This window comes from Varanus komodoensis, unplaced genomic scaffold, assembly GCF_004798865.1.
Source record: "Varanus komodoensis strain SLA01 unplaced genomic scaffold, ASM479886v1 scaffold25, whole genome shotgun sequence".
NCBI lineage: Eukaryota > Metazoa > Chordata > Lepidosauria > Squamata > Varanidae > Varanus > Varanus komodoensis.
Window position 1 is genome coordinate 15,506,638 of NW_025335661.1, and position 27,701 is coordinate 15,534,338.

Consider the following 27,701-nt stretch of genomic DNA (forward strand, 5'->3'; position numbering starts at 1 on the left):
CACTAAGAATGCAAAGTACGAAATGCTACTTAAACCACATGATGAAACATACATTTATAATCTTCATTACAAAGATTTATAGGTAGGTGCAACATCTTTCCAAAGCACAGTTATAACATTTTTTTAAATCCTTACCTTTTTCTGGACTTAAATTTTTATATACTTCGAGGTCTGCCATTAAATTGGCTACTGTCACACATTATTGGCAGGCAGAATAGAAATTCTCCCTGAAGCAAAGCTCAAATTCACTCACATCTCCAGGGTTAATATATTTGCAATGCAGTCCTTAGAAGTAGCCAAGAACTTTGCCAATTCTGCATATTATGAAACATGATGAAGTTTGTGTTATCCATAGCATGGATTCAGGAAGATTAAAAAAAATCCAAAAGATGAACCTGGATAAGTTTGCTCCAAAGTGGAATGGAAAAAAATCCCCAGTCTGATAGGAAACCTAGAAGGCTCTGCTTCGTGCAGCTGTTATTGTGAAAATGCAGGGCCACTTTTGGTATGAGACTTGCATGCACAGTGCACTGATTAAAATCCTCAAGGCACCAAATGTGCAGAAAGCTTTGTGAGAAGCGGGTCTTTAAACGTCAAGAAGCAAATCCATCGCACTTCAGAAAAAGCCATCACCACCTTCTGGTTTAAAAATGGGAGAGTGACGCAGGAGGAATGCTGAAGATGAAAAGAAAGCAGGATTCCACTTTTTTTTCCTCCAAAGTCTCAGCGCATCTCTAGCTCAGGGAATTCATGGAGTGGAAGGAGGCAGACAGGGACTGTAGCTCACTCTGAGCTTTGCCAAGAGTTTATTTACAACACAAGGTGGGCTCTAAAAATGCACTCAGGAAACAGAAATATGACCCACAATATACAATGACCCACAAATACTTTGAATATTATAGGTGGGTGGAATATATCCCACTCTGCTTTGAACTAAAATCAGTTAAAACTAACAGCATATAATTAGGCTCACCACATAATTATGTTCACAACACTTTTGCCTAGATATGTCTATACAATAGTTGCTAAACAGACAAAAATTCCACAGGCATCACTTTGAATGCTGTTGACAGAGAAATGTGTACCTGTGGAATTTCTGCCTGGGGAATCTTTGGCACTTCCTAATGGCTCCTGTTAACTGTCTTGTGCATTGATTCAGTGTTTATAACTCCCCAAAGCCACACCAATGAATTTTCATACTTATTATCAATTTATAAAATTTTTACTGGTAGCATAGCTTAAATGGCCCTGTTAACCTTTTTTGATCTGCTTTATGCACCTCTGAATTATAGTGATAAAACATGTTACCAGCTCCTGTCTGAAAATAGCCGCACAAGACACCCCACTGCTACCCACTCCTGAAGAGAAATGATTGAAGTCTTAATCATCGGATGCTTCTCATTTTGCCAATTCCACACACACAGACTTCAAAGTGCAAGCACTCGGCGCTGTCCAAAAAGGACATCTGCCCAGGTCACACCAGTGTTTCATGTACGCACACGCCCTTCATGTATAGAAAGCCAGGGATCAAATGCGAGATGCAGATACACAAACACCCCTGTGGCTAGCTGAAGATGGTTCACCATACAACATACTGTCCCCTCCTGCTTCTACCCCCAGCCTCTGGCACTTCCATATTTAGCGATGGAGACGGAGGCTCCAGAGGAGGCATGTCAGAGAAATCCACAATGACTTCCCCAAGTCCATCCTGTAGATTCTACAGCAGACCAAGTGATCCAAGTTACAGAGTTTAGAGAGCTGGCATAAGAATTGCTACTTGACACATTCTTTACACTGAATACATTCGTAAAATAAAAAGATGCCTAATATCTGCAACTTTTCTCCAAAGGCTAAAGCTTGAGAATACATGAAGGCAATTGTGCAAATTCCAAGTCCATCAGCAAGTGGACAACAGAGAGAAAGTTGCCCAAAAATCCACAAATCGTGCATGGAGCAGGGTTTGCTTCATTTGTACATCCTACTTCAGAAAATCCTGCTCAACACCTTATACTGGACATCTTAACTTTTCCACTCACTTTGTCCAAGAACCTGAAGGGTGCTGTGTACTTACTTTGCTACCGCATTAGAGCCTGGATGATCTGCTGCCTTTTCCACAGGGCTCTTTTTACCAAGCCCCAGACTTCCAAATGGCCCCCTGCTGATGGTCATGCCAACCCAGAAATGCTTCCAGGCACCCTTTCAGCTCTTGGCTAAGCCATGTCCTGGGGGCATTCCATTCCCTTGGTCTCCAAATGCTGCTACCTTTCCCTTTCTGCTTTGGAAGGTGAAGGGCAGTATCTTCCCTTCAGCTGTTCTAGCCATCCAAACCACGGACATCAGTTCCTTTCCTTTAGCAGGAAGACCCCCCCCCCCCCCCAATACTTCTGGTCATCTTTAGCACAAGCAACTGACAGTGCCCACAACTGTATCTATCCAAGGAAAATTCCGTATTGCAAAAGCAAGCCAACTCATATGTCCACATTGTTGTAAGATTGGGCCTACGTTCAACATGCAAAGATAATGAGCCAGTGCTGCATGGCACAGGAAAACATGACAAACAGGAAACCAGACAATCCCTGGTTCTGCCAATTAAACCTATCTCAGATGGCAGGAAAGAATTCTCCTTGAAAGGTCAAAAGTTGTTATCTGCCAGAGTAACCTGCAGTAGATGGTTCGGGTTCATACTGATGTGTCTCAGTGTGAAGTCAGGTTTGTGTAATAATGTCTTTCCTAGTACATCATATTCATACTGATTTCTGTACAGTGGGGTCTGGAAAAGTGTTGCCCACTAGATATTGGTGGACCACATCACCATCAGCTATTGCTATTATACTCGTAGCCGATACTGAGGGGTTATGGGAACTACAGTCCGTTAACATCCAGAAGGCCACACACTCCTCACCCCTACTTTGCAGCTTCATTTCTTTATTCCCCGTTGCCTCTTTCCTGTGTGCTTTTTGTTCTCACCTCTGCAAATTATATCCAAGGGCTACTGTCCTTTTCTTTGTCTTCTGCACAAGCAATAAATGAGAGAAAACATTCATAAACATCAAAGAGTATCTAGAGAGAGAGCGTATTTGAGTTTTTGCTGCTACTCATCCTCCCCTGGCCAAGCCATCTAGGGCCCAAATCACTGCAGGCAGCTCCCATACAGTATTTCAATCAGGCATTAGCAAACCTTAAAACAGGAGAGAAGAGAAACCCGGAGAGCCTGCTGCATAGGCTCTCCCCACGGTCTCTCAGCACTGCATGGGCAACAGAGGGCCACTTACTTCCAACTCACAGGGAAGACACCTGGCATCCAGAAAAGTGCTAGCAAGGAAGAATGCCTAGTCACTAGAAGAGACTTCCCATCAGAATCATGACGCCAGCCCCCAAGCACAAGACCTGCCAGTCAGTACAACCATAGGACTTTCCTGGAAATGGGAGCCGGTTAGGAGGTTTTGCAGAGGTTTTGCATTCCCTTTGCACTCATCCAGTCCTTTCCAGCCCTGCTGAAAACCACCTCCATCAGGGTCACCCCTTGACCCTCACCAACCATTCCAGCAGGTTGCAGCAGATGGACTACGCTGGGAAGCAAGTTTATTTCACCTGCTTTGCTCAAAGGCCCCTTACTTCCCCCTCCCTGCCCTACGCCTCTTCTCGCAAATCCATTTTTCCTTTGTGTGTTAGTAGATCGTAAGCCAGTTGGCAAGGATTGTCTTGTAAGCCACAAGAAAAGTTTTAAGGTAGAGGAGCAGGATAAGAACAAAAGCTTGATATAAATAAACATACTTATTTTGCATAATTTGCAAATGTGCAAATAGCACGAATGTGTAGCACAAGACTCCAGTTTTCCATGCTAAGCCTGGGATTCATCTGTAGTCTTCACCCTGCATTGTGCAATGACTTCTAGCTCATAAGCAGCCCTACCAACTCATTCTGCTAGGACACTTTCACTCTAAAATGTCACATACTTTATATAACGCACAAATGTATATTAGACTCACCATAGGATTAGCTGCAACAGATACTTTCGTACCCCTTGAAATAAAGCCCCCCAAAAGGCACCAAACCAAGGTTAAATGCAGATAACCACATTCACATTTTTAAGCTAAGAGTATTTGTTAAAACCTCTAGCCAACAAAATTAAAATCCACTGAGGGAAAGGTTTGCTATGATGTTTTAAATTTAGTACACCGAACTATTGTTATGCAGCGAAAAAAGTCAGTGAACCTGATACTGTTATGCAGATTTTCTCATTTTGCATAAGAAGGTTTAAACCTCAGATTTAAAGGTCTCAGGAAAGTTTGAACCTCAAATCACCTGTATTTAGTAGCTGAAAGCCATTCTTAAGTTGACTGAAACCCCTGGAGGTCACTTCTGTCAGAACAAAACAAAATTTAGATTCAGAATTCTTCTTGCCTGAGGCACTTTCTACGGGGGTCAAAAAATGACCCCTGATGTGACTGGTGCTAGTTTTTTGCTTTGGCTGGTTGAGCAAGAGAGAGCTTCTCTGCATGAGACATTTATTGTGTGATCATGATCTCTTGCTTGTGGACATTTGTGGGGCTTTTTCACATTGTCATTCTCCAAAGACTCACCCATATTTCCCAGCCTTTTTCATGATGTTTTAGACTGAGGAATGTCAGCTATTAACATTCAAACTGCAACAAACTGGGTCAAATGCTCTATGAAAGGCTGCAAATTGCTAAAATCGCCATTATGCCATAGCCCATCCTGTGGTCAGTTAATACCATATATACAAAAGCAGAGAAATATCAATCCCAGGAAAAAGCCCTGAGTAAATCTCATACTTTCCTCCCATGATGGAAATAGGAGAAGCAGTCTCAGTACAGAAGCAGGTCAAGTCTCCCATGCACAGAAGCCAGAAGAAAGACAGAGGAGAAATAGCAACCTGCGGACACTGCAGCTGAAGCAGCCACAGTCAGTGGATGGATACCGATAATTCAAGGGGTCAGTCTTAAGAACAGTGTTGAGTCACTCCAAAGGCTGATCTAGTCCAGCATCCTGCTTCCTACTATGGCCAGTCCACGAAGCCTTTCCTGGACTCCCACTGTTGTTCCCCAGAAACTATTATTCAGAGGAACACTGTAACTAACAGCCTTCCCCAAACTGACACCTTCCATAAGTTTTAAGCTATAGGTTCCAGCTTTCCTGATCAATGCTACTCTGCTGGGACTGATGGGAGCTGAAATCCAAAATATCTGGAAGGCACCTGGTTGGGGAAGGCTACCTTTGAACCTGGAAGTGCCATGTAGCTATCATGACTAAGAACCACCAGCAGAGGTACCCTATATGAATTCCCAACCTGCCCACCTGATCTCTGGAATCTCACTTGCTTGATGGAACTAGCCAGTTCCTCCTACATGAGCCAAAGCACCTCTCCCCCCAGTACTAAGAACAACCACAGAAGTCCTACTGGAGCTCTCGCCTAATTAAGTTAAGCAGTTGCTCCCCTTTTGGACCAGTTTACAAAAATCAACAGATGGTGGGAAACGTTCTTCAACATCATCAGCAGACAAGGAAGCTGCTAAAGGCACAAGGAAGCACCAGCTGTCATTATAGCATATCTAAACACAGCAGCTAAAAGATATAGCCAACCTGTACTTCATTCCATATCATGAACAATGAGGGCATCAGTCAAGTTTTAATCCAGTGACCTTGTCCCATAATGTGTCTGTCACTAGGAGAATGCCAATGAATAACCAGAGTGAATGCACACTTTTAGCATCGTGAGATAATTGGATTCCACTCAATAACATACAAAATATCTCCAAAATACTTGGAGGTTATGCAAACCCACAGTAACAAACTAAGCGTAGAATGTAGACTGAAGGGCAGGAAAGGGAGCACCAATCCAAGCCTTCCTCAGGACTGCTAATAAACTATGTTGGGGAAGCTATTGGAAAAGGGCTTCCTTCAGAAAGTGGCCAGCCTGCCCAAATGTGGAGAATGAAAAGGAGCAGAACTATGCACAAAGGAAATATAAGCAGACAAGGAAGAATGTTTTTTTTAAAAAAAAGACATTTAAGGCGTATCCTATTGACAACATGAAGGGCAACAATAATTATTTAAATACATTGGAAGCAGAGAACCAGCAGGGCCACTAAATTACAATGGAGTTAAAGACACATAAGGAGATTGCAGAGGTGCTAAATGGGTTTTCTTTGTTGTCACTACAGAAGACACAGAGAAGATCCTCATGCTTGAATTTCTATTTCCAGTCTGAAGAACTGAGATAAATCCTGGTGATAAGAGATGAAGGTCTAGAGCCTACTGATAAATTGAAAGCTAATAAATCGCTGGGCCAGCTGGTATGCTTAAAGAATTCAAATGTCAATTTATTGATATTGTAATAAAAATATATATCACGTCCCTTGGATCAGTCTCAGTACCAGACAGCTAGAGGAGTCTAAATTTAGCTATTTTTAAAGAGGGGTACAGACCAGCTTGTTATCTTCTGTTTCAGGTAAATCGATGGAAAGCATTATTAGTAAGCAAGTAGAAAATAGAAGTAATGGTGTAACTGTTATTGTTGTAACCACGGGTCATAACAAAAACAAAACGCAAGCATACACTCACTAAGTACAATCAAACTGTGAATACAAACCTAAAACCTGAAAGCCTGAAATAGTTGCAGCCCCAGTAAATACATAAAATACTAAAAAACTCTAAAATACTATTCAGCCAGATGTCTAGCAGAATTGATGAATAAAATATTTTCTAATTTTAAAAGATAACATAGAAAAAGTAGCCACTTGGTAACTAGCTTGAGAAAATACACCTGCCAGCAAAAATGGATACATTCCACTTCTGGGCCCAAACAGTTCCAATGATAAACCACCATCCCCCTTTCTTATAGTGTTATTAAAAGGGCAACTGTGCAACATAATGCATTAAATCTTCTACATGTCCCCAGCCCCAGGAACAAAGATACTCTTCCACAGGGCACATGGTTTATCTATGGTACATGTGCGTGGCACATGGTGTAACTATGACATGCATGCAGAATGCATCCTGTGTAAAAGCCAGCAGCTGAGATGGCTTGCAAAGGGGATTAGGCAAATCTGTGGAGGAGAAGGCTATCAGTGGGTACAATGCTATCAATCCTTCCCGACGGCTAGGGACTACCTCCAGTGGATACATAGAAATGCACGTCAGAAGGGGACTCCTGGACTAGTCTGACCACCAGCTCCAGGCGGCTGCATTCATGACACGCCTATGTGCATTGAGTATAAAAATGACAATTCTACATTTGTTGTGGGACTAAAGCAACCATATTGTGAAGCAGTAATGTGGTGAGAAAAAATGTACATCTCCACAACCAACTGGCTATTGGGAGATAGAAGGAACATGGTAACATTTCTCCTGGCAGTGGAGTATGGACACTACAGACAAACTGTGTCCCTTAATAATTGCTTGCACCCTCTGCTAAGTCTACAAGAAGGCTTCTGTAAGTTCCAAGGCATGGGCGGCCTGCAACTATGATAGGAATGGCCGGACCGGGGCTCAGACACAAGGTGAACTCCTGCCACAGCTTCAGAGGGCCAGAGGCGAGAGGCACATTTGTTTAACAGGTCCAGGTCAAGCCAGGAATACAAAAGATTCAAGCGACACAGTCCAAGATTTCAGTCTAAAAGCTCAGTCCAAGGGTCAAATTCTGGAAAGACAATAGCATTCTGAAGCAGGCAAGGTCAGAGAGGATGGATGCAGACAAGAATGGAAGCAGGAACGGGCAGACACGGGTTGGAGCTGGGCAGGAATCAGGCAGGCACGTAAGCAAAGTTGTGGTGGCAAAGAGCAGCAGTGCAGGAAAACGTTTTGGGCTGGTCTCCAGGACTTGCTCAACACCTGCCAAGGTGTTTTATGTGCTAGAGCCCAGATCTGCATCTGCCTTTTCAGGTAGGTGACTTGTCTTTGTGACACCTCCCACGGCAGCTATTTTGTGATGGCGTTTGGGACAGTTCCTCCATTTGCCAGATGTGCCCATATCTGCAAAGGTTGCCTGCCTCTGTGTTAATATGCAGAAATCACTGTGATTTACAGAGGAGTACAATATATCTCAGCATAATTAGGAAGACTGTGATCAATTGGCCCGTGCAGCGCTGCCCACTGTTAATTATATATGGAAAACTTCAGGGCTTTGCTGCCCATAATATGTTCTTTGTTAGAACACACTCTGACTGAACAACCATTCAAATACAGTAGGCTTCAAATAGAGGACTGTCCTCTCTAAAGTAGGACACATTGTCAAACTAAGGCATACTAACAAGCAAAACCCACCTGGATGAGATTCTGTAAGCTTTATGTACACCAGACACCTGCACACCTCCAACTTGCATTCTCCAGATCTCCGAGGAAGCATATCATTTCACCTGTGCTCTATGAAACATCCAAGGCTATGCTTGGCTGCTGATAACAGATGACAATTATCTTCCCAGGCTTAATTCCATAACAAATTGTCTGAATTTGACAAAACTGATAACACAACTGTTAGGTCGCCTTGCCTTTTTTTCCTACTTTCTGCTCGTCGTATCTATTTAACTTCAAAGTAGACTGGAGAGACCAGAACTAATGGCAACAATTTCTCTAAGCTGAATGCTAGATGATTTTAAATTACAAGAAGTATGAAGTTTCTGGCTCCTCAAGCTAGTTTTGAAGTCCCATAGAATGCCACTGGGTACTGCCCAAATCCAGATTGGCAGGATTTTATTCCAAAGCCTCAGTTGCACATCATTTGGGTTCCACACCCCAATATGACCAGAAGAATTTCCATTTTATGTCAAGACATCGAGTACTGTGATGATTCTGAACATGATGTTGGTGTTTTATATTTATTAAGAGCATAGAGCCTCACTTTAAACACTTGAACTCACTGCATGACACCAGGAAAGAAATTATTTTCACCCAAGCAGGCTTGGCTCTTTTGTCTCCATAGCCATTTTATTCCGTATTCCCACATGCTAGATTGCTAACTGACAGCTTTCTTAGCCCACTTATCTTCTCAGTTCCTTGCCCACATGACTGGATTTCAGTTACTGCTCCCCTGTTTCCATCAACTTGGAACTTGGCTTGTGATCAGCTCTGCTACACTATGGTTACGCAACCTGCTTTGGTCCTCATGTGGGATTTGCTCATGTGCTCTAGCCTGGCTCTTGCCCTGTTGGGAGACTGTACCCCAGGTGCTTATCTGCTTATGACCTCCTGCCTCTGTCCAGCCAGCCAGCCCTAATTTCATTTTGACAGGCAAAATGGATAGACTTTGCTCATGTTCAACCACAGTAAGTGAAGTTTGAAAGCCATAGTCTCACATCACAGAAGCCAGACACCACAGGAGACTGGAGCTATCAGGAAAAAATACACCCCGGAGGCCAAATTTTGTGCTTGAGATGCCTAAAGCCACTTGCTCTGCTTTTACTTCATTCAATGTACATTCTCTTCCCTTCCAGCATAACTTGGTGTGGACTGAATTGATTGTTTTGCAATGCATCCAACAGCCTAGTTCACACACTCATCTAGCTTACGAGCAGGTGTCCAAGCTATACTAGCACACAACCTTCTTCCCTCTCTTACGGAAGACCTGAGGCAGGGATTTCTCTTGTTTTCAAAGCACTCAGAAGAACAAACAAACAACAAACAAACAAGTAAGAGAATGAATGAATGAACATTTCTGGAAAGGCTCTGTGCTGTTTCTTACCTTCTCTAGATCTGGGAGCGAGTTACACCTTAAGCAAGGGGAGATGGACTTCTAAGCAGAAAGAGACTCTCCAGACGTGTCTCTGGAGAGCAGGCCTAGGAGTGTCTGGGTGTTCTCCAAAATTCGTGTGATACAACAGAACTGCAAGCTGCCCTGCTCAGAGTGTCATGTTTGAAATAGAGGCTCCATAAGTGGGTTGTCAGTTCATAAAATATGCCCACACTTTTTTCCCCAAGGAGAAAGCTGTGCCTGTGGAAACACCAACATGCATGCAGTGTTAATCCTGTGCGTGGAAGAGGAAGGGATGCTGCTGATAAGAATGCCCTTGAAGCAAATCTCTGAATTTCGATATGGATTTAATGGAACTGGGCTAAATGAGAGGATCTGAATATGGATATCGTAATTTTGCATGACAAAATGAAGTCCCTTGCTCAAAAATAAGTAGCAAAATACATTACAAAAAGTACTTTTCAAAGCACATATTGATGCAGAATTTTAAAAATATCACAGCGATGGAATGGAAGTCTAGTTGAATGGGTGTAAAAATAATACAGACTAGTTATGGGGCTTATGTGTCCATCCCTAAGTAGGGATGGATCTGTCAATTTCAGTTTCTCTCATTTTTCCAATATTACATTTGATTCACAGCATATGTTGAGAATTTGCTTTTTCAAACATTTGTGAAAATTCATGTGCATTTTTGAGCATGTTTTCCCCAAACTGTGCATTTTTGTATGCAATTCTCTATAATGGGCAAAAATTCCCTAGCATAATACATGTTAACTTATTGTCACTCATAAGCACATTTTGCATGTTTTTGATTGAAGAACTCCATTATATAATCTAGAGAACTGAGTTTCAGTTCACATATCAATTTGCAAGTACAAAATTTATCTGTCATCCCTGTCCTTATGTGCTAATCGCATATCACCTGGCCTCAAGAGCCAACCCTGAGAACGTAAGAACTGGAACTACAAATCTATGCTTTTCACTATAGAAGAGTATGAAGCATTAATTAGCAGGAAAGTCCCAATTTAGATATTAAATTTATCAAAAATTAGATATGTCACCACACATACAGAGAAGAGGTGGCAACATATATTCATTGTGAAAGAAAGGGGAAAGGAAAAGCACCAACACAGCAGCCAGGAGCTGACATGCGAGGTTTATATCAAATCCCAATGACTGTCAATCACCGTCAATATGAAGCAGCTGCACCCATGAAAAGAGCTTGTAAGATTATAATTAGGCTGTCTAGAAAGAGAGGGGAAAATAAAAAGGCAATCCTTTTTTTCTTTCTTTCTTTTTTGTAACACGTGTCCAAGCAGATGGATTCAGCTTAGATACACATTGTCTCTGAGCTATCTCAGTCCTTCCAGGTTTGCTTGCTTTCCCCTCAAATTGTTGTCAACGGCAGGGCAAAGAACGAGCTACTCAGTGGAAAGCTCCACAGCACACCGGCCGTGTGGGTGTCAGGCTGAAAGCGGCACACTGCATTCTTTCCCGAAAATTCAGATTGGCTCTAAAATAGGACAACAATAAAATGATCCAGTGGCATACAAGCTGCCATTTTCATTAGATGACATAGCTATAGCTGATTGCTAGTACAAACCAAACACTGGCCTGTCGGGCAAGTGGCAACCTGGAGAATGTCTGGGTGCCACTGAACTGGGAGTTGTTGTTGAATATGTTCAGTGCTGTCCATATGGCAAACCCTGCACAACACTTTAACTATGTTCATAACCCAACATTAAGTCATAGGTTTCCTTCCTGGCTTTGTTGTGGTTAACAACCATAGTGGTTTATAACAACACCACACGATTCAAGAAGAGTCTATTACTATCTTGTGCTCTGGGTTGTCTTTACATGTGATCCAGGTCATTAAGTCAAACTATTCCTTTAGACCTTACTTTCTTAAGGTACTGTGTTGGCAGTGACAAGATTAGCATTATCATGCATGTAGTGTGATCTCAGTCAGACTTAGAATAAAAATACCCCAACCCAGGGAAGTTTTACAGGTTGGGTAAAATAATAATCATGAATGTGAAAATAACAGTATAACAGTATGGTCATTCATATGGATAAGGCTTGACTGCAGCACAGAAGTAACTCAGTAGGGTTGAAACATGTGGCTAATGGGACTTTTGGGGGTGAGTGGGCACATTTGCAATTCCGAGAGAGTGTTAACAGCATCCTCACAAAATGGATGCCCTGAAAAGTGTTGCCCATTCCACCACTGGTCAAAACACACACATTTCCCAGGGGTGAACTTATGGGACAAAAGAGAAAAGTAACTTGCCCAAGAACCACGGTCTCAACCTTGAAACACAAACCCTCTTTTAAATCCAAATGGTCCCAGCAAGAAGCACTTTGCTTTGCAGCAAGCATGCCAATCTCTCAGTTAAAAAGAAAATTATTTTGGTGGAGTGAAGGAGCTGCGCTGTCACTCTCCCTTTCTCATTATGTAGCCCTCTCCTTGATGAATAGGAGGGAGGGAGGGAGGGGAGATTCGGTGGCTTAGGAAGGATGCTTTTTTGTAAACAGGCATAGAGTTGGCTTCCTGTCCCCCACAACATCTTAGCTCGGCTTATTAGTTCACTGCCAAAATGCCTCCTTTTCCCCTAGTTACCTACCATGTGACAGAGGAAAAAATACTTAACAGTACTAGGAACAGTTCATAATACATTTCTTAGCTAATGCAGAGGATGCCACAAGTAAGCTAAGCCTTGGCATGCACTCGATTGTGCATGTCCAAGAGGCTCCAAAGGATTAAGAAGTCCTGCTTTGCAGCTTACCCCAACCCTAAGCTGAACACTTCTCTGTGACACCCCAGCACCTGCACATTGAGCATGGATGTCTGAAGAGCGGAAGCCCAGATGCAAAGTCTTGTACCAGTACAGGTGTCCCCTCTTCACCTATCTACACTCAGTGCACTGATGTCAGGGCAAGGAGGATGTAATGGCTGGGATGGGGCCTTCCAAGCAGCTCTACTTCCCTTCAGTCACATGGAGAGACCTAAACATCAGGTGGCCTCTGCTTCTCTCTAGCCCTGGACCGGGGACAGTAATGAGTGCCTTATGCCACAACATTCACTGAGGTTTGGAGGATGCAGGAGAATTTTGATCTCCTAAAGCTTGGAGAAATTAAGGAACAAGCTGGACCTCAGGGGTGGCTTCACAAGCTACTGGGCTGCCTTCATGCTAACAGGCCATGGATTTTCAACATAGCAAGCAGATTTGTGAATGCAGAAGGCAAGATGGGAAAATTATTATGAGAGCAATCTTTTGTGGATTTATTGACATACTTACTATAGGATAAGGCTGGGCAACCTGTGTCCCTCCAGGTATTTTGGCTCACACTCTCATGAACCTTAACCAGGACTGCCAATGGTGAGGGATGATGGGTGTTGTAGGCCAAAACATCTGGAAGGCTAAAAAGTATCCATCCCTGGTGTAGCTAAGCTGACACTTTCTTATGCCAAAACAAACTAATGATCCATGTAGTTCAAGATGGACCACACCAAAGGTCAGAAATTCTACAAAGCATCACCACATGTGAGGAGTTGCAAAATCACCTAACACTTTTGAATCTGTGTTGCTTTAACATGAGTATGCAACATGTCATAGCATGTTTGCTACCACTGCGAACTCCCAAATTATTAAAAAATGAGAATGTGGTTGGTTTTAGCCAAAAACTGAAGCTTGACAATAATTTTAATTCTCTGCTCACTCGCCCTTCTATGCCAGTATTGTACAGAACTGTTTTCAGAGGTTAATTTTTACTACAGACAGTGATTAGTAGAGGCCAGAAGTTTGCACTTCTGCAATAAATAATGAGAGAGGACAGCAATATTTAAGACCTTCATATCAATCCAATTACTCAATTTAGATATAAATTACAACAGGAGTTCACAAAAAGGTGAGCAGAGCCCCAGAGGGTTTTCCCTATCTGTACATAGCAAGTATGAAGAATATGACTGGAAAAGACAGAACATGCAGAAGACAATATAGTAATGCAAAGCAGATTTTTTAAAACATTGGGAATATTTTAGGTAAACCTGGGGATACAAAAGAGACCCAAGTCAGAAAATTGTCCTGTTCTTAACCAGATGTTGATGCTTTGAGGCATGAAACAAAGTTCTAAGGGATGTGCATGAAGCAGTCTTGGAGCAGCAGTTCAGAGGTCAATAATTATGAAGAATAATTTAATAACATAGTTCCTTTCCTTTACATTAATGTGAATCCACAGATGTTTTACTAAAAATATGCATGAAGTACAGTTCTAGAATACCTGCATAGTGAACCTCAGACCATTAACAACATTAAAGTCAAGCATTAAAAGCATGCAGAGCTATATAACTGGAATGAAAATCCAACTATGATGCGCAGCTATTATTATTGCTTTAGGTCATAGCTTGGCATGACCTGGAAACAGAAGCCAGAGCAGACCAGCTTGGCTCCCACTGAATGCAATGAAACAAAAAGCAGCAGGCTGCAGGGCAGGGCAGGGCACGGCACAGCTGAGTGCAGGCAAAACCTTCTTAAGTACGCAGGAAAAGCCATGCTGGATCAGACCAAAGGCTACCTAGACCAGGCCTTCTGCTGACATCATGGGTCCTCAAACTACGGCCCGGGGACTGGATCTGGCCTGCCATGTCCACTTGGACCCGCCATGCGTGCGCACACATGCCGCCACCGCCCACCTCGCCCCACGCATGGGGAGACAGCATTTGCTCACTCGGAGAAAGCGATTTCCAAGCGAGCAAGCTGCTGCCTCGTGCACCCGCCTCAGGGCATGTGCCCGTCCCCGCCTGCGCCTCACCTCCCCTCCCCTCGCACCCACATGCACCGCCCCGCTCCCACTCCAGCCCGTGCGCATCACCAGCACCACCGTTCCAGCCTGCCTCCAGCACCAGTACCTTTCAACTGGCCCCCTGGTTAAAAGTTTGAGGACCCCTGGTTTACATGGTAGCCATCTAGCCGCCCCCATGGGAAGCTCACAAGCAGAGCTTGCAACATCTGAAGTATCAAGACTGTCTTCAGGGGCAGCCCCACAGAGAGCGCGTTACAGAAATCCAACCGGGAAGTAACCAATGCATGTGTCACTGTCGCTAGGCAGTCTTCCTCCAGGTAGGGACGCAGTTGATGGATTAGCCGAAGCTGATGGAAAGCGCTTCTCGCCACCGCCGACACTTGAGCTTCCAAGGACAGCTCTGGGTCGAGGAGCACTACCCAGGAGCGTGATCCACCCACCAACAGGACTTCCGTCTTGTCTGGATTAAGTTTCAGTTTATTGGCCCTCATCCAGCCCATTACCTCGGCCAGGCACCAGTTCAGTACAGCCACTGCCTCACCTGGATCGGTTGAAAAGGAGAGGTATCATCAGCGTACTGATTATTCTGCAGCCCACACCTCCTAATGACCTCTCCCAGCGGTTTCATTAAGTAGCAAGGGGGACAAGATGGAACCCTGTGGTACTCCATGGCATAAGTGCCATGGCACAGAGCCAAAGTCCCCCAGCACCACCTTCTGGAATCGGCCATCAAGGTAGGAGCGGAACCACTGCCAAGCAGTGCCTCCTACTCCCAGTCCTGCTAGCCTATCCAGAAGGATACCATGGTCGATGTTATCAAAAACTGCTGAGAGGTCCAGGAGGACCAACAGGGATGCACTCCCCCTGTCTCTCTCCCTGCACAGATCATCATACAGGGCGACCAAGGCAGATTCAGTACCAATCCCGGGTCTGAAGCCGAACTGAAATGGGTCCAGATAATCAGTTTCATCCAAGAGAGCTTGGAGTTGTCTCGCCAGCACCCGTTCCAACACCTTGCCCAAAAATGGGATATTGGCCACCGGTCTATAATTGGCGGCCATCTCTGGATCCAGGGACACCTTCTTTAGGACCTGCCTGATTACCGCCTCCTTTAAAGGAGCGGGCACCTGGCCGTCCCTCAGAGAGGCGTTAATGACCTCCAGAATCCAGGCATCAGCAGGATTACTCCTAATCCCATCTCACATGATAGCTCAGGCAACCTGTATCAATATGCATGGATTCTAACTTGTGAGTACCCAATGTGGTGCAATAATTGAAGGATTAGATCAGGACTCAGGAAACCCAGTTTCTAGTTGCCAGGGATTCACCAAAGTCCCATGGAATCCCTTTGTCCAGCATCCATGGATGTGCTCAGCCCTATCTTGGAAAGTGTGTCAACCCAAAAGGAAGTCTGCAAATAGTTGCAGAACAAAAGTTGCACAGCCAACAACCTTCTTCTGTGCCATGTACTGCAGCACAAACAAGCCTTTGGCACAACATGTGGAAGGACACTGCTTGCACTGCAGTTGTAAGGCGTCCGTTCCTGGTGAGCACCACATGAATACTGGAAGGAACTCAGACTCACAACTGTCAAAGTGAACCTGCGTCTGGTGAGCTGAGCCCAAGAAATTCAAGGCATTCCCGCCCACAAACAGTCTCCTCACATCTCTCTACTAGTTGCCACCTGGCCATGAAGCCCACTGAGTGACTTTGTACCAGTCATTGCCTCTCAGCCTAACCCACCCCACAGGGCTGTTGTTGTGAGGATAAGATGCAGAGGAGGAATACTGTAAGTGGCCTTGGACTCCTTGCTAGAGGAAGAACAGTGGGGTATAAATGTAATCATAACAACTTGGCACCTTCCAGCTATTTTGGACTTCAGCTCCCACCAGCTTCAGCTAGCATGACTGGGAGTTATAGTCTAAAATAGTTGGAAAGCAGCAGGTCAAGGAAGTTCTACTGCAGTATGTCCTCATGATGTCAAGGTTAAGGCAGAAGTGTTAACTTATCATTTCCAGCTTTTCAGTATATGATTGGATCTGCAAGAGCCTCTCAAACGGGTTAAGAAGCCTTCTCTCGGAACATTAATATAGGTATAGTGATTCGATGTTGGATTGGTGCAAAGTTGGATTACTGTGTGTCATTCCTCTATCTTGTCTAGGAAATGAACCCTGCAGAGTTGAGTCACCTACAGAAACAGCAACTATATTCTCTTCCTTCTTTGTCCGTAATCAATAGCAAAGATTCCTGAAAGTGAAGTGCCAACTAAAATTACTTGATCTTCTTGGAGTTCTGCTTGTTCTCTGGTTATACATGTACAACATTTTTTGCTCCAGGGCATGCTGAGCCTCCCTGGACTGTCAGGCATCAATTACAACCTGAATGTCTGTGACTAAAAATTTCCAGCGTTAGCAGAACAGAATATTAATATGATGCAAATAGAGCTATTAACAGTTTTTCCTAATAGCATTAGAAAAGAACAAGGAACCCACGGGCAGTTTTTGTGTCATAAAATGCTTGAGCTTAGCATGCACAGAATGTTTATTTGCTGCTCAAACACTTTTGCAGAGGATGCCTTTGCTTCCCCATAGTGAAATGCTTGCTGACCTCTGCTGACTGAACTCAGAAGCGTTCATTCCTTGAACTAGAAGCTGTTCTCCAGCGAGAAGACTGCTCATGCCAGGGGCAACCTTCTCTGAACAACACCCAATCCAATGCTACAGACTCCTCCTTGCAAGTGCAAATGTAGAAGTGAGCCACAGCTCAGAGTAGAGGACCTCCTTTGGAAGTGTGAAAGATCTCTGCCTGGGAATCCAGAGTCCCCATTTGTGAATCTGAGAAACTCGTGTAGGCACCACTACACTACAACACGCCTACCTCATCTGCAGCTTCAAATCTCAGACCACATCTCATTCAGCAAAAACCTTTCTTTCATTTCTGTTGGGCATATCATTGTCTCTTTAATAAGAACTAATTCAGCTAATTGCTGGCACTGCAGTACAGAAGATACTTCTTTTAAGCATGCTTTGGTAATGCTCAGTATTTGTGTTTGGGGAAGCTATTATTATCCCATTCCACCACTTATTATTAAAGTGGTATTATTCTACCACTTTCCTCTTGTGAAGAACTCAAGGCAGCTTCTAGTTTATCCTCACAACAATCCTGAGAGGCAGGATCAGGCCAAAAGTCAGAAACCGGCTCAAGTCATCCAGTGAGCTTCACATCTGAATGGAGACTAGAATCCAGATCACTCAGATCCCTTGTCCAACATTAACCACATGCCACACACAAAAATGTACACAGATGAACTTAATGCTGGAACAGTTTTCATATTCACTGACACGAATGCTCTATTAGATTACGCTCTACTTCATTAACAAATGATAATTTAGCTACTTCATTAATTAACACATGATCAGTATAAATGGATTCTTTCTGCCCTTTTGACACGCAAAAGGGTGACATTACAACATTGGAAGGATAAGTATTCAACTCCTATAATACTATGACTTAAGGACCTTGCAAGGTTCTCAGTATTTCAATGGGTGGCATATAGACATCATGTTCAAAGAGATTCATAGATTCATAGAATAGTAGGGTTGGAAGGGGTCAAGAAGGCCAGTCCAACCCTCTGCTGTTGCAGGAAACCAAGTCACACCATCCTACTCAGATGACGGTCCAGTTTCACCTTGAATGTCTCTAGTACAGGAGAGCCCACAGCCTCTCTCAGCAACTGGTTCCGCTGTTGTATTGCTTTGACTGTTAGGTAGTTTTTCCTGGGGTCTAGCCTGAATCTGGTGTGTTACAGTTTCAGTTTGTTGTTCCTTGTCCCACACTCAGAGATGGGTGGTGAGAGTTCTTTTCCTTCCTCTTTGTGACAGCCTTTGAGGTACTTGTAGAGTGCTATCATATCCCCTTGCAGTCTTCCCTCCTCAAGGCTAAGCATACCCAGCTCTCTCAGCTTCACATCATGGGGCTTAGTTTCCAGACCCTGGATCACCTTTGTTGCCCTCCTCTGAATCCTTTCTAGTTTCTCTGAATCTTTTTAAAACTTGGGTGCCCAGAATGAACACTGTATTCCAGGTGCAGTAAAGGAGAACTAGTACCACTCTTGTTTTGGAAGTAATATTTCTAAATATAGCATTTGTCCTTAGATACTTGTTTGGACTCTTGGGCCACCTATGCATAAGTAGCTAGAAAAGTGTACACATTTCATATGCATTCATTGCTATGGATATGCACATATATTTTTTAAAAAACTGGGGAGGTATTGCAGATGTCTGTCAATGCCACATTGGGGACCTCTTCATGGGCACCACCAGAGGAGTCTGCAGGCAACATGAGTCCCTTGGACACACAATACAGGGCTAGGTGCATAGCCTCTCTCAGTAGAAGCCTGCTTCCTATTTGAACTGGTTAACAAGTTTCTCCAAGTCCACTGTCCTTACCATCCAAGCACCATCTAAACTCGTAAGAGCAGACTTGTGAAATAGTGCCAAGATCTCCAGACAGGACAGGGAAATTCTGAAGAGCTGCTGGTAGCCAGTGTAGACAGTGCTATGGTAGGCAGATCAATGGTCTGATCTGATCGAAGGCAGCACCCAATATTCCTATGAGCATGTTGGATAGGTCTTGGCCGTGTTTTCAGTTCACATTACACAGAGAGGCTTAACAGCAGAAGATACCCTATTACTCCTTTACATAGCATTAGTACCACACACATGGAACACCTGAGATTAGAACATGCCCCCAAATCTACACTGGGTAGACATTTCTGTGCAGGCAAGTCAACAGAACACCTTCCTTGAGGACGGAACACGTGAAAGCATCCAGCTGTGAGTCTCATATACTCCAAGAAGCCACAGCCTTGACTTTTTCAGGAGCTGAACAGGGCTAGTATAGGTGGGGCATTTTAGAGGGCTTTCATTCATAGGGTCACCTTAAGTCAGAGGTGACTTGATAGCACATAACAACCACTCAGACCTCTTGACCTTCATATACTGAACTGCAAAATCACTTTGCAACTGAGAACCACAGGTGTTTTACAAGGGGGAGCTACCTCCCTTGCACGCATGATTATGTTTATATATCCATATTGCTTTTTTGCACGCCCTTTACAAAGGTTTTCTTGCGGGAGGTAACAATTCCTCTTTTAAAGAAAGCCCTTTATAGTATTTACCTCCACAACAACTCTACACACCTCATCGCCTTTACATTTAAATGCTGGAAAATGCATTTCAGATTAAAAACTAGAGACAAGATTTTCCTCTCCTCTCTCGTGTGATGCTTTGAAGTGGAGCCAGGGTACACATTTTGCTTCTGGTGATCAAACATGATGCCTATAATCTGGTATAGAGAAATCATGTAAAATGCAGACATATTTAATTCCTGGAACTACCACCAAAAGTACTGCCACATCTCTCTTTGGGCAGGACTCTTTCCTTCCTTTAAAGAATCAGCCCTTGCTTCTTTTTTAATACCACCCACTTCCTCAGACTACATGTCCAATTATGAGTTATCACAGTAATTAAAGTAGGAAAATCACAGACACACTTAGTGTAACTAAGTTAACAGCACTAAGCAAGTGAGACCAGATAGCTTTTTCCATAAGCAAAACTGATTTAACATGGCAGGACTCTAAGAAAGTTCAGTTCACTCCTCGGGTGAAGGCCTCTGGGGGAGAAGGATGAGCCAGAAATGGCAAAGTGAATTTGTTGCTCTTCTATAAATTGCAGCTTTCAACACACACCCCAAAGGCTTGCATCTTGGGCAGACATCAAACAGAGAGGGAAAGAATTATCCTTACCAATAGCTTATTTTAATAGGAATGTGTGGATTTTATTAAATCCATGCCTTCTGTGTGCTGTGGATTGCCAGGTGTCTCTTTCACTCCCTTGTCCACTCATTGACACAATCTAATTTTTTAATGGGTACATGAATTTTTTTTTCTGTTGGTGCTAATATGCACTAGAAGCATTGCACATATAGCAAGTCTCCCCCAGGTTAAAAAGAAGACCATAGAATCAGTGCAATTTGGAAAATGCTAAATTGAAACCTGAACTCATTTGAATCCCTTGTGGACATCTCTGACATCTGGAATGTAAAGGGCTCTTCCCAGAACTGGTCAAAGAAAACAAACTGTTTCTCTAAACATGTTGTGTCTTCTCTCCTATTTAGGCAAACAACCCCAACTTTCATAAGGCTGAAGAAATAAGCAAAACAGCCACGAATTACAAGACTAACATAGGAGCAGCTAAGCCTGTTGCAGACTCGAAGGTCTAACTAAATTAAGAGCATGGTCATGTGCATGTGTGGCTGGAAGAGTGTCCTACAGCTCCCAGCATTCCCACAGGAACATGAATAGGATTGCACACCAACAAACCACAAAGCAGGCAAGTGAAAAACACAGCAGGGCATTGGCCAAGGGAAAATGTTGAGACTGGCACACGATGTACCCCAGGTCTGTAGGAACCTGAGCCCACCGTCTAAGATTTGCTTCCTCCTCAGCTCCAGATCATGCGTCCCGAGGCTGCAACCTTGCTCCAGCCTCTCTGTGCATTTCAGACATAAGCCACATACATGCCCAGACCTTAAATACATAAATACAATGCAAGGGGAGTGCAGGATTGAGTGACTGATCAATTGATTGATTTCAGAGAAGTGAGGCGTGGCGAGGCGGACAACCTGCACTTCTGGAACTACTCGGGGTTCCCGTCCTCATGCCTCTGTGTCTAGAAGACTCTGCTCCCACCTTCCCTGTGCAAGGCTGGGGAACTGGATTGTGCACATTAGTGACGGCTGGGTAATATCTGCTCCAGTAAAAAGTGCAACAACAAGGAACAAGCACTGCCACCCTCACAATTGCAGAATTTAGCAAGATGATGATGATGATGATGCAGCAGAAGAGGTGGTGGTGGTGGAGGAGGAGGAGGAGGAGGAGGAGGAGGAAGTAGTAGTAGTAGTAGTTAAGACTGATTTCTCCTCCAAGGCATTTCTACATCATTAATTGTGCCCAGTTAATGGAAGAGGAAACAATAGCCAAACTTCAGCTAATTTGTGTCCACTACAGTAACGGAAACAGTTACAGCGATTTCAATAGATGCCAATCAGCTTTGTTGCACAAGCGGCCTCAGACGACTGCCTGCTTTAGGGGGAAGGCTGCAAAAGCCCCAAACCCATAATGACCATTGGATGCTGAACCCCAAGCCAGGCCAATCTGAAGCGCACCTCACAGGCAATGGCCTGGGTTGAACCACAGGTTGACAGGCGTGCGTATTGAAGCACAGGGCCACAGTGCAGCCTTCTTGCAAATAACGGGAGAATTGTTTTGTTCCCGTCCTGGTTCCGACAATTCTGTTGCTTCTAGGAGAGAAGCCAGCCAACGGAGCTCAAGAACCTGCATCAAGTTTCTAGGGCACCACTGACACCCAGAACTGAAGCTGAGCTCAGAGTAGCAAATGGGATGCACGGAAAGGACTGTCACATAATCAGAATTCATGGATATTCCAGCAAGATGTGTTCAGCAGTGAAGGAAACCCTGCAAGCTGTGCACACCGGTGGGAAGGCAATTCCATATCCAATCCTTACACATTGTTTTGATTATGGAGGCTATCCTACACACATTTAGACATAAAAAAGACTACAACATTGCTGGACACTGTACAGATTTTTCCTGTCAAAACCTGCATAATTAAGAAAATAATTAGCTCCTTCCTTTCCTTCTGTAGTGGGACACAAGAAGGGCATAAAAGTCCACATGTATTTCAAGCCAATTTCCTCTTCCAGCAACAGGATCCTTTAAACTGCAAGCGCCACTGCCCCTTTGCAGTTTAAGACGATGGCAAGGTGGGAAAATTAATCTCAAAAGAGTGCACCTTCAGAGGTGCCCTTCAGCTACAAGATGTCCCTGAGTTGCTGTTTGAATTGTTCTGAAGGCACACCTAGTCATTTGAAAAGACAAGAAAAGAGAAAGACACAAAAATGGTGCTTTCATTGGTCTCTGGTTAAAATATGTCTAGGAAGAAGCAGCTGCTAAAATCAAATTTGATTTTTGAACCACACACAAAGCAGCTGTGTGGGGTGCATAATAAAGGAAAAATTCATTGTTTACTGAAACATTTCATATTTTGCTCACCAATAAACCAAAACAGAATATGAGAGACACTAACTGATATCATCTCTAGTCTTCTCAAGTTCATATCACCAACCTGGTTAATATTGTGTTTCCAAGATAAGAAATTGAATTAATTCATGCTAATTGTAATTCCATCTTAAGAAGAAAATGTTAATATTGGGTTTGTGCATTCATATCAACATTAGCAGCAAAGCATATATCAGCACAGGTGATGGTAAGGAACAGGCAAGATGGACATGCATACAAATCATCTCCTCCCTTACTTCCAAATGAATGAAGGAGACACTATTGGTAATAGCAAGTAAGCCATCTTTCATTCCAAGGCACAAAAAGTCTCTTACTGATCTCCCTGTGGTCCAAATCAGCAGAGCACCCCTGTTCCGCACAGAAAGCTGCTGACTTTCAATGTCTCTTGGCCATTGCCATGGATCTAAACCACCTTCACCCAGCACTAAACTCAACCCACTTTCTACAAATGCTGTGTTACAGCTTATGGCTGTGAAGTTCAGGTGAAGTTCAAGTGGCAGAAGTGTTTTACAACATCAGTAACAGGGCTATCACTATTAAACCCAAAAGGAGGTGTGGAAAACTAGGAAAGGAAAAGTGACAACTCTAGTGTTGTTTCGGGGGAGATGTTGTGGCAGGCAGCAGACCCAAAGTGCTCCCTCCCTTAATTCCTACGGTTTATTACTAACACAGCCTTTTCTGCCCTGGCCCCGTTTTTTATGGCCAAGGCTGTGCGTCAGCTTCTCTGCTGTGCACCACTGGCACATCTCCGGCCCTCCCAAGCAAGGAAAAAACGGGGAGAACATGATCAGCACCCAGGATGAATTAAAAGGATGGTCAGAAATGGAGCATAGTTCTCTTGTACTATTGCGGGCCCCATCAACACCCTCTTCCTTCCAAGCCAGAACTTCAGCATGGGCAGCACCCAAGGGAACAAGAGTGTACCACCATCCATTGCCTACGCTGCTCAAAAAATCCCTCAATTAAGAAGCAGCTGCTCATCCCAGAAAGTGCAGGAGCACTGACCCCCTGGCAGGTAGCACAAACCCACCTCACCAGGATTCTCCAGATGGCCGTGCTCCTTCCCCAAATGCTGATCATTTGGTTCCCCCATTATAAAAGTCTGAAATCTCTCTCTGAAGACTTAGTTCCTGGCAGTAAGAGCTTTAAGCTACAATGTGCTGGTCCTTTGGCCCCAGCCCTTTTTCCCTTTGCCCTCCCCACCTGCCAGCACAAGAATGCAACCCCTGAGAGCTTCTCCAAAACAGAGCTTGGACCTGGGGCTGTAAGAGGTGTAGAAGCGCTACCATGAGGCTACCTGGGACACGCTCACGTTTCCCACTGGGATGGGCACTCGAAGCAGCCGACGGAGTAGTGCACATTTCCCTCTCACTTCCTCAGGCCCCACCAGCTTGGGCTCACTCCTCTTTCCGCACTTCCAAGGAAATGGCAGATGCCTGAGAAGGGATGGAGCTAATCAGAACTCCCAAGCCCAGCTTCTGTTTCCCAGCCACAGACTGCAGCAGTGCCTGGACAAACAACGCTGTGCCAGCATCCGAATGTGCTACCTCAGATGCTCAAGGAAAGAATCTGCATGCAAAGCCAAGCCTGGAGCTTGAGATGGGGGCAGCAGGGCAAACGCTCTACCCATGAAAGAACAGCTGTAAAGCTGGTTCTCATTTGAGTAGACGACACTGGAATGCCACTTCAGACCTTTTTAATTACAGTTTTAACCACTGCAAAATTGGAAAGATGTGTTTAATAATGCCTTGAGTCAGAAAAATCTAATTATGTATAATGTCTTATCAGGGCGTGTGGTGGGTTGCTCGCATGCAAAGAAATGACACCTTTCATTTTAAGTCCTATGCTGCCCCCTAGTGCAGAATTCTAGTAAGTAACCCTCTAGCAATACTTCGGTCTCAGCAGACCAAGGGTTGGATTCAGAGCACTCCTTTTGTGAGAGGAAAAGCTGCTTACAGAAGCTCCCTCCACCCAGTTTTTGAGGATTCCCCCACACATACAGCACAACTCACCCCCTTCAACTGAGACTACTGTCTCTCTGGGTAGCATTTCTAGGGAGCTAGAAGAACTGTTGTGGGAAGGAAAATGTGAGACAAGTCTGCTTCCAACAGTGCAGCTGACACAGTGTAAATCCAGATCCAACCATCACAGGCTTACCAACCAGAATTTATATTTTCACACCCTCGATAATAAGCAAGATGCATCCTGCCCTCCCACCCTTTTTCCAGCAAACTGCAGAAATTTATATCCTGGCTAATGTAAGACACCTGCAGCCAAGTAAGTTGCAAGTAATGACTGCTTCCTGCATCATATTTCTTCAGGTATGCCTATAAGAACATTGTACTTTTCAAAGTGGAAATGCCACACAGACACTTCTGACACACTCAAATCACAGGGCGCTGGGATAGGCCATCTAGTCTGACCTCTGGCACCAGCCGACTTGAAGGCAAGCCGTCAGCAGAAAGGTCTCTGATGATGACCGTAAGATCCTGCTTTTGGGGCTAGAAAGACTAGCACTGGTGGCAGTCTCCAGGGACACACCCAGTTCACACTTGTTTGCAAGCCCGGTTTTGCTGCTTGCGATACACTGTCCCTAACAGGGCATCCTACCAGTAGCACTGAGAAGAAAAGGAGCACTGCAGAGGAAATCCTTGCTCAGAATTGCTGGCAGCAGACAGAGGAGACTGGAATAAGATTGACTGGTCTTGCCTGGACAGTTAAGACCTTTTGGCTTTACGAAAGACCTGCTCCTCAGTGTATTAAAACTGCTACAACTGGTTTGTTGGTAGTAGAGGACTCTCCTTGGGGGTACGGCTATGGGGGACTCAGGGCCTGCACTTCCAAGGTTCATACTCCTCCTGAGTTCCAGCTAGGAAAAAAATGCTGTATAAATGCTTTGCCCCACTTGACACGCATGGGAAACCACTTTAGCTGCAGGGATGTAGGCCTCCAGCAAGATCACTCTGCCCGAAAAAAGTATCTACAGGGTTGACCTCTCCCCAAGACCATCCATCAGTCTTCACAGTGTGATAGACGTAACCTTACAAAAGGCAGTCATTTCCAGCACCAGAAGAATGCCACAAAAATAGACAGCGTGCTAACACCATTACACAAATCTAAGCCCTGGAGCTGATTGCCATAACCAAGGTGCCTCTAACTATACCAAGGACACCATTTTGAGAAGACAGTTGACTCTTTTTCCAGTTGGTTTTTCCAGCTGCACAGGACACAATTTTGAAAATATGTGAATTTCTAAACATATTTTTTCAAACTATGCAATTTGAGAATACATTTTGATATTGTGTGTAAGTGTACTGAAAACACTACCACAACAGAGATGTGTGTAAACTAGAGGTTAACACCACTGAAGAGAGCGTTAGCCTGGGAAGTGCAAGTCAAATCAGCTTGTACTGTACTTCAGAAAGACTAAATTCCTTACGTGGCACTACTGCAAAGCAGGAAAGTATTAAACTTATGTTATTGATTTTGCTTTACTTCTCACCATTTGTTGCAATGCTGTAGAAAAGTATATCAAAGCAATGAGTAAGAAAGCCACACTTCCACAACAAGTTTAACTGTTATATTGGATCTCTGCAGGTAGATAAGTAACCCTGCTTGGGCAGGCGCTACTGTGGAATTTTAGCTGTACATAAATGGAGATAAGAAACGGGAGGCAGAAATGGAGAAAGATAACATGCCCCTTACCATGAAAAACGCCATTGTCCACCAAAAAATGCCTGCAGTACTGCAAACAGCTTCTCTTATCCGAGTTCCAATAACTCATTGTTAGGAGACTCTCTTCTCAGCATCAAAAAAAATTATCCTGCAAAATTAAAAGTGGAGATAAGTGTTCGTAATGTGAAAGTAATCATTAAGTAGAAAAGGAAGAAGAAGCCAGTTATTTGAGTCCTAATGAAGGAATTGTTTTGACCATTCTTTCTACCCCCTGCAAAAAATGTTCTTCTTTACTCAAAATGCTACAGTAATTATTGTGTAAGGCTCAGCCACTTGTAATGCCAGTAATTAATCCATCATAATTACACTTCTCCAAAGATGAGAAGCCAATGGTACGAAAAACAGGGACTGATACTTAATAATGTAGATAAGGAACTTTATTTGCTACAGACCCATAGAAGTAAACATTCAGCTCCCCACTAAATGTAGGATCTGCAGTGTAAGATAAATTATTCCTGACAGTCACTCTACTTAAATACCTCTCTCACAGGAGAGCCCACCACCCTCTTTGGGTGTTCTTCTCTGTGATTGAACAGCTCTTACTTCAGTAAATTTCTGCTAACATTTTAATGAAATCTGTTCCTTTAAATCTTTAAACCTTGGTTCTAGTCCTACTTTCTGATGCAAAAGAGAACAAGTTTGTTTTATTACCAGGGTGACAGCCCTTCAGATACCTCAATCATATCTCCCCACAACCTTGTTTTCTCACTGCTAGGCATAACCAGCTCCTGATTTCCAAGCCACTCACCACCTGGTGGATCTTTATATGCCCAGTCTGACAAGCCCTCTTTTAAATGTGGTACCCAGAACTGGTCAAATTATGGAATATACTCTAGCCATGTACACAGAAGCCACAGAAGTTGATAGTGAGATATTCAGGTAGATGAATCCAGTACTTTCTCACTCTAATCACAAAAAAACATATACCCTGATCCAGCAGTCCATTTCATTTACAAAGTCTCTAACAAACAGATAAGTAAGTAACCTTGATTTTTGTGTAGCAGAATCCTTTAGAAAAAGAACAACAAATAAAATACATTAGAGAAATAACTTTCACACAAACAACAATATTCTAGCAAGCAGAATTATTCAACTAAAACATTCAGTTTACCACCATTACCAAGCCTTTTCCTTAAAACTGAGATTCTAAAAGCAAACCAGGCCATCTTTTCTGAAATATAGGGGGAACTATCCCCCAAAAAGAAATTAATCAAAGACTTGACAGGCCTGTTGAATGAAAGATCTTGATCTGTAAGCAAGGTTTCTCTTAAGAACTGGATTGTCAATCCAGTA

General features: G+C 43.7%; 1 protein-coding gene across 1 annotated transcript in view; it reads right to left on the bottom strand.

Annotated features, from left to right (window-relative positions):
- Nucleotides 1-26,457, bottom strand: part of PLCH1 (phospholipase C eta 1) — a 129,369-nt gene extending 102,912 nt beyond the window's left edge. The window contains exon 1 of the mRNA XM_044432751.1: nucleotides 26,379-26,457. Coding sequence (XP_044288686.1) covers nucleotides 26,379-26,457 — 79 coding nt within the window. The remainder of the gene's footprint in view (nucleotides 1-26,378) is intronic.
- Between the last annotated feature and the right edge of the window lie 1,244 nt (nucleotides 26,458-27,701).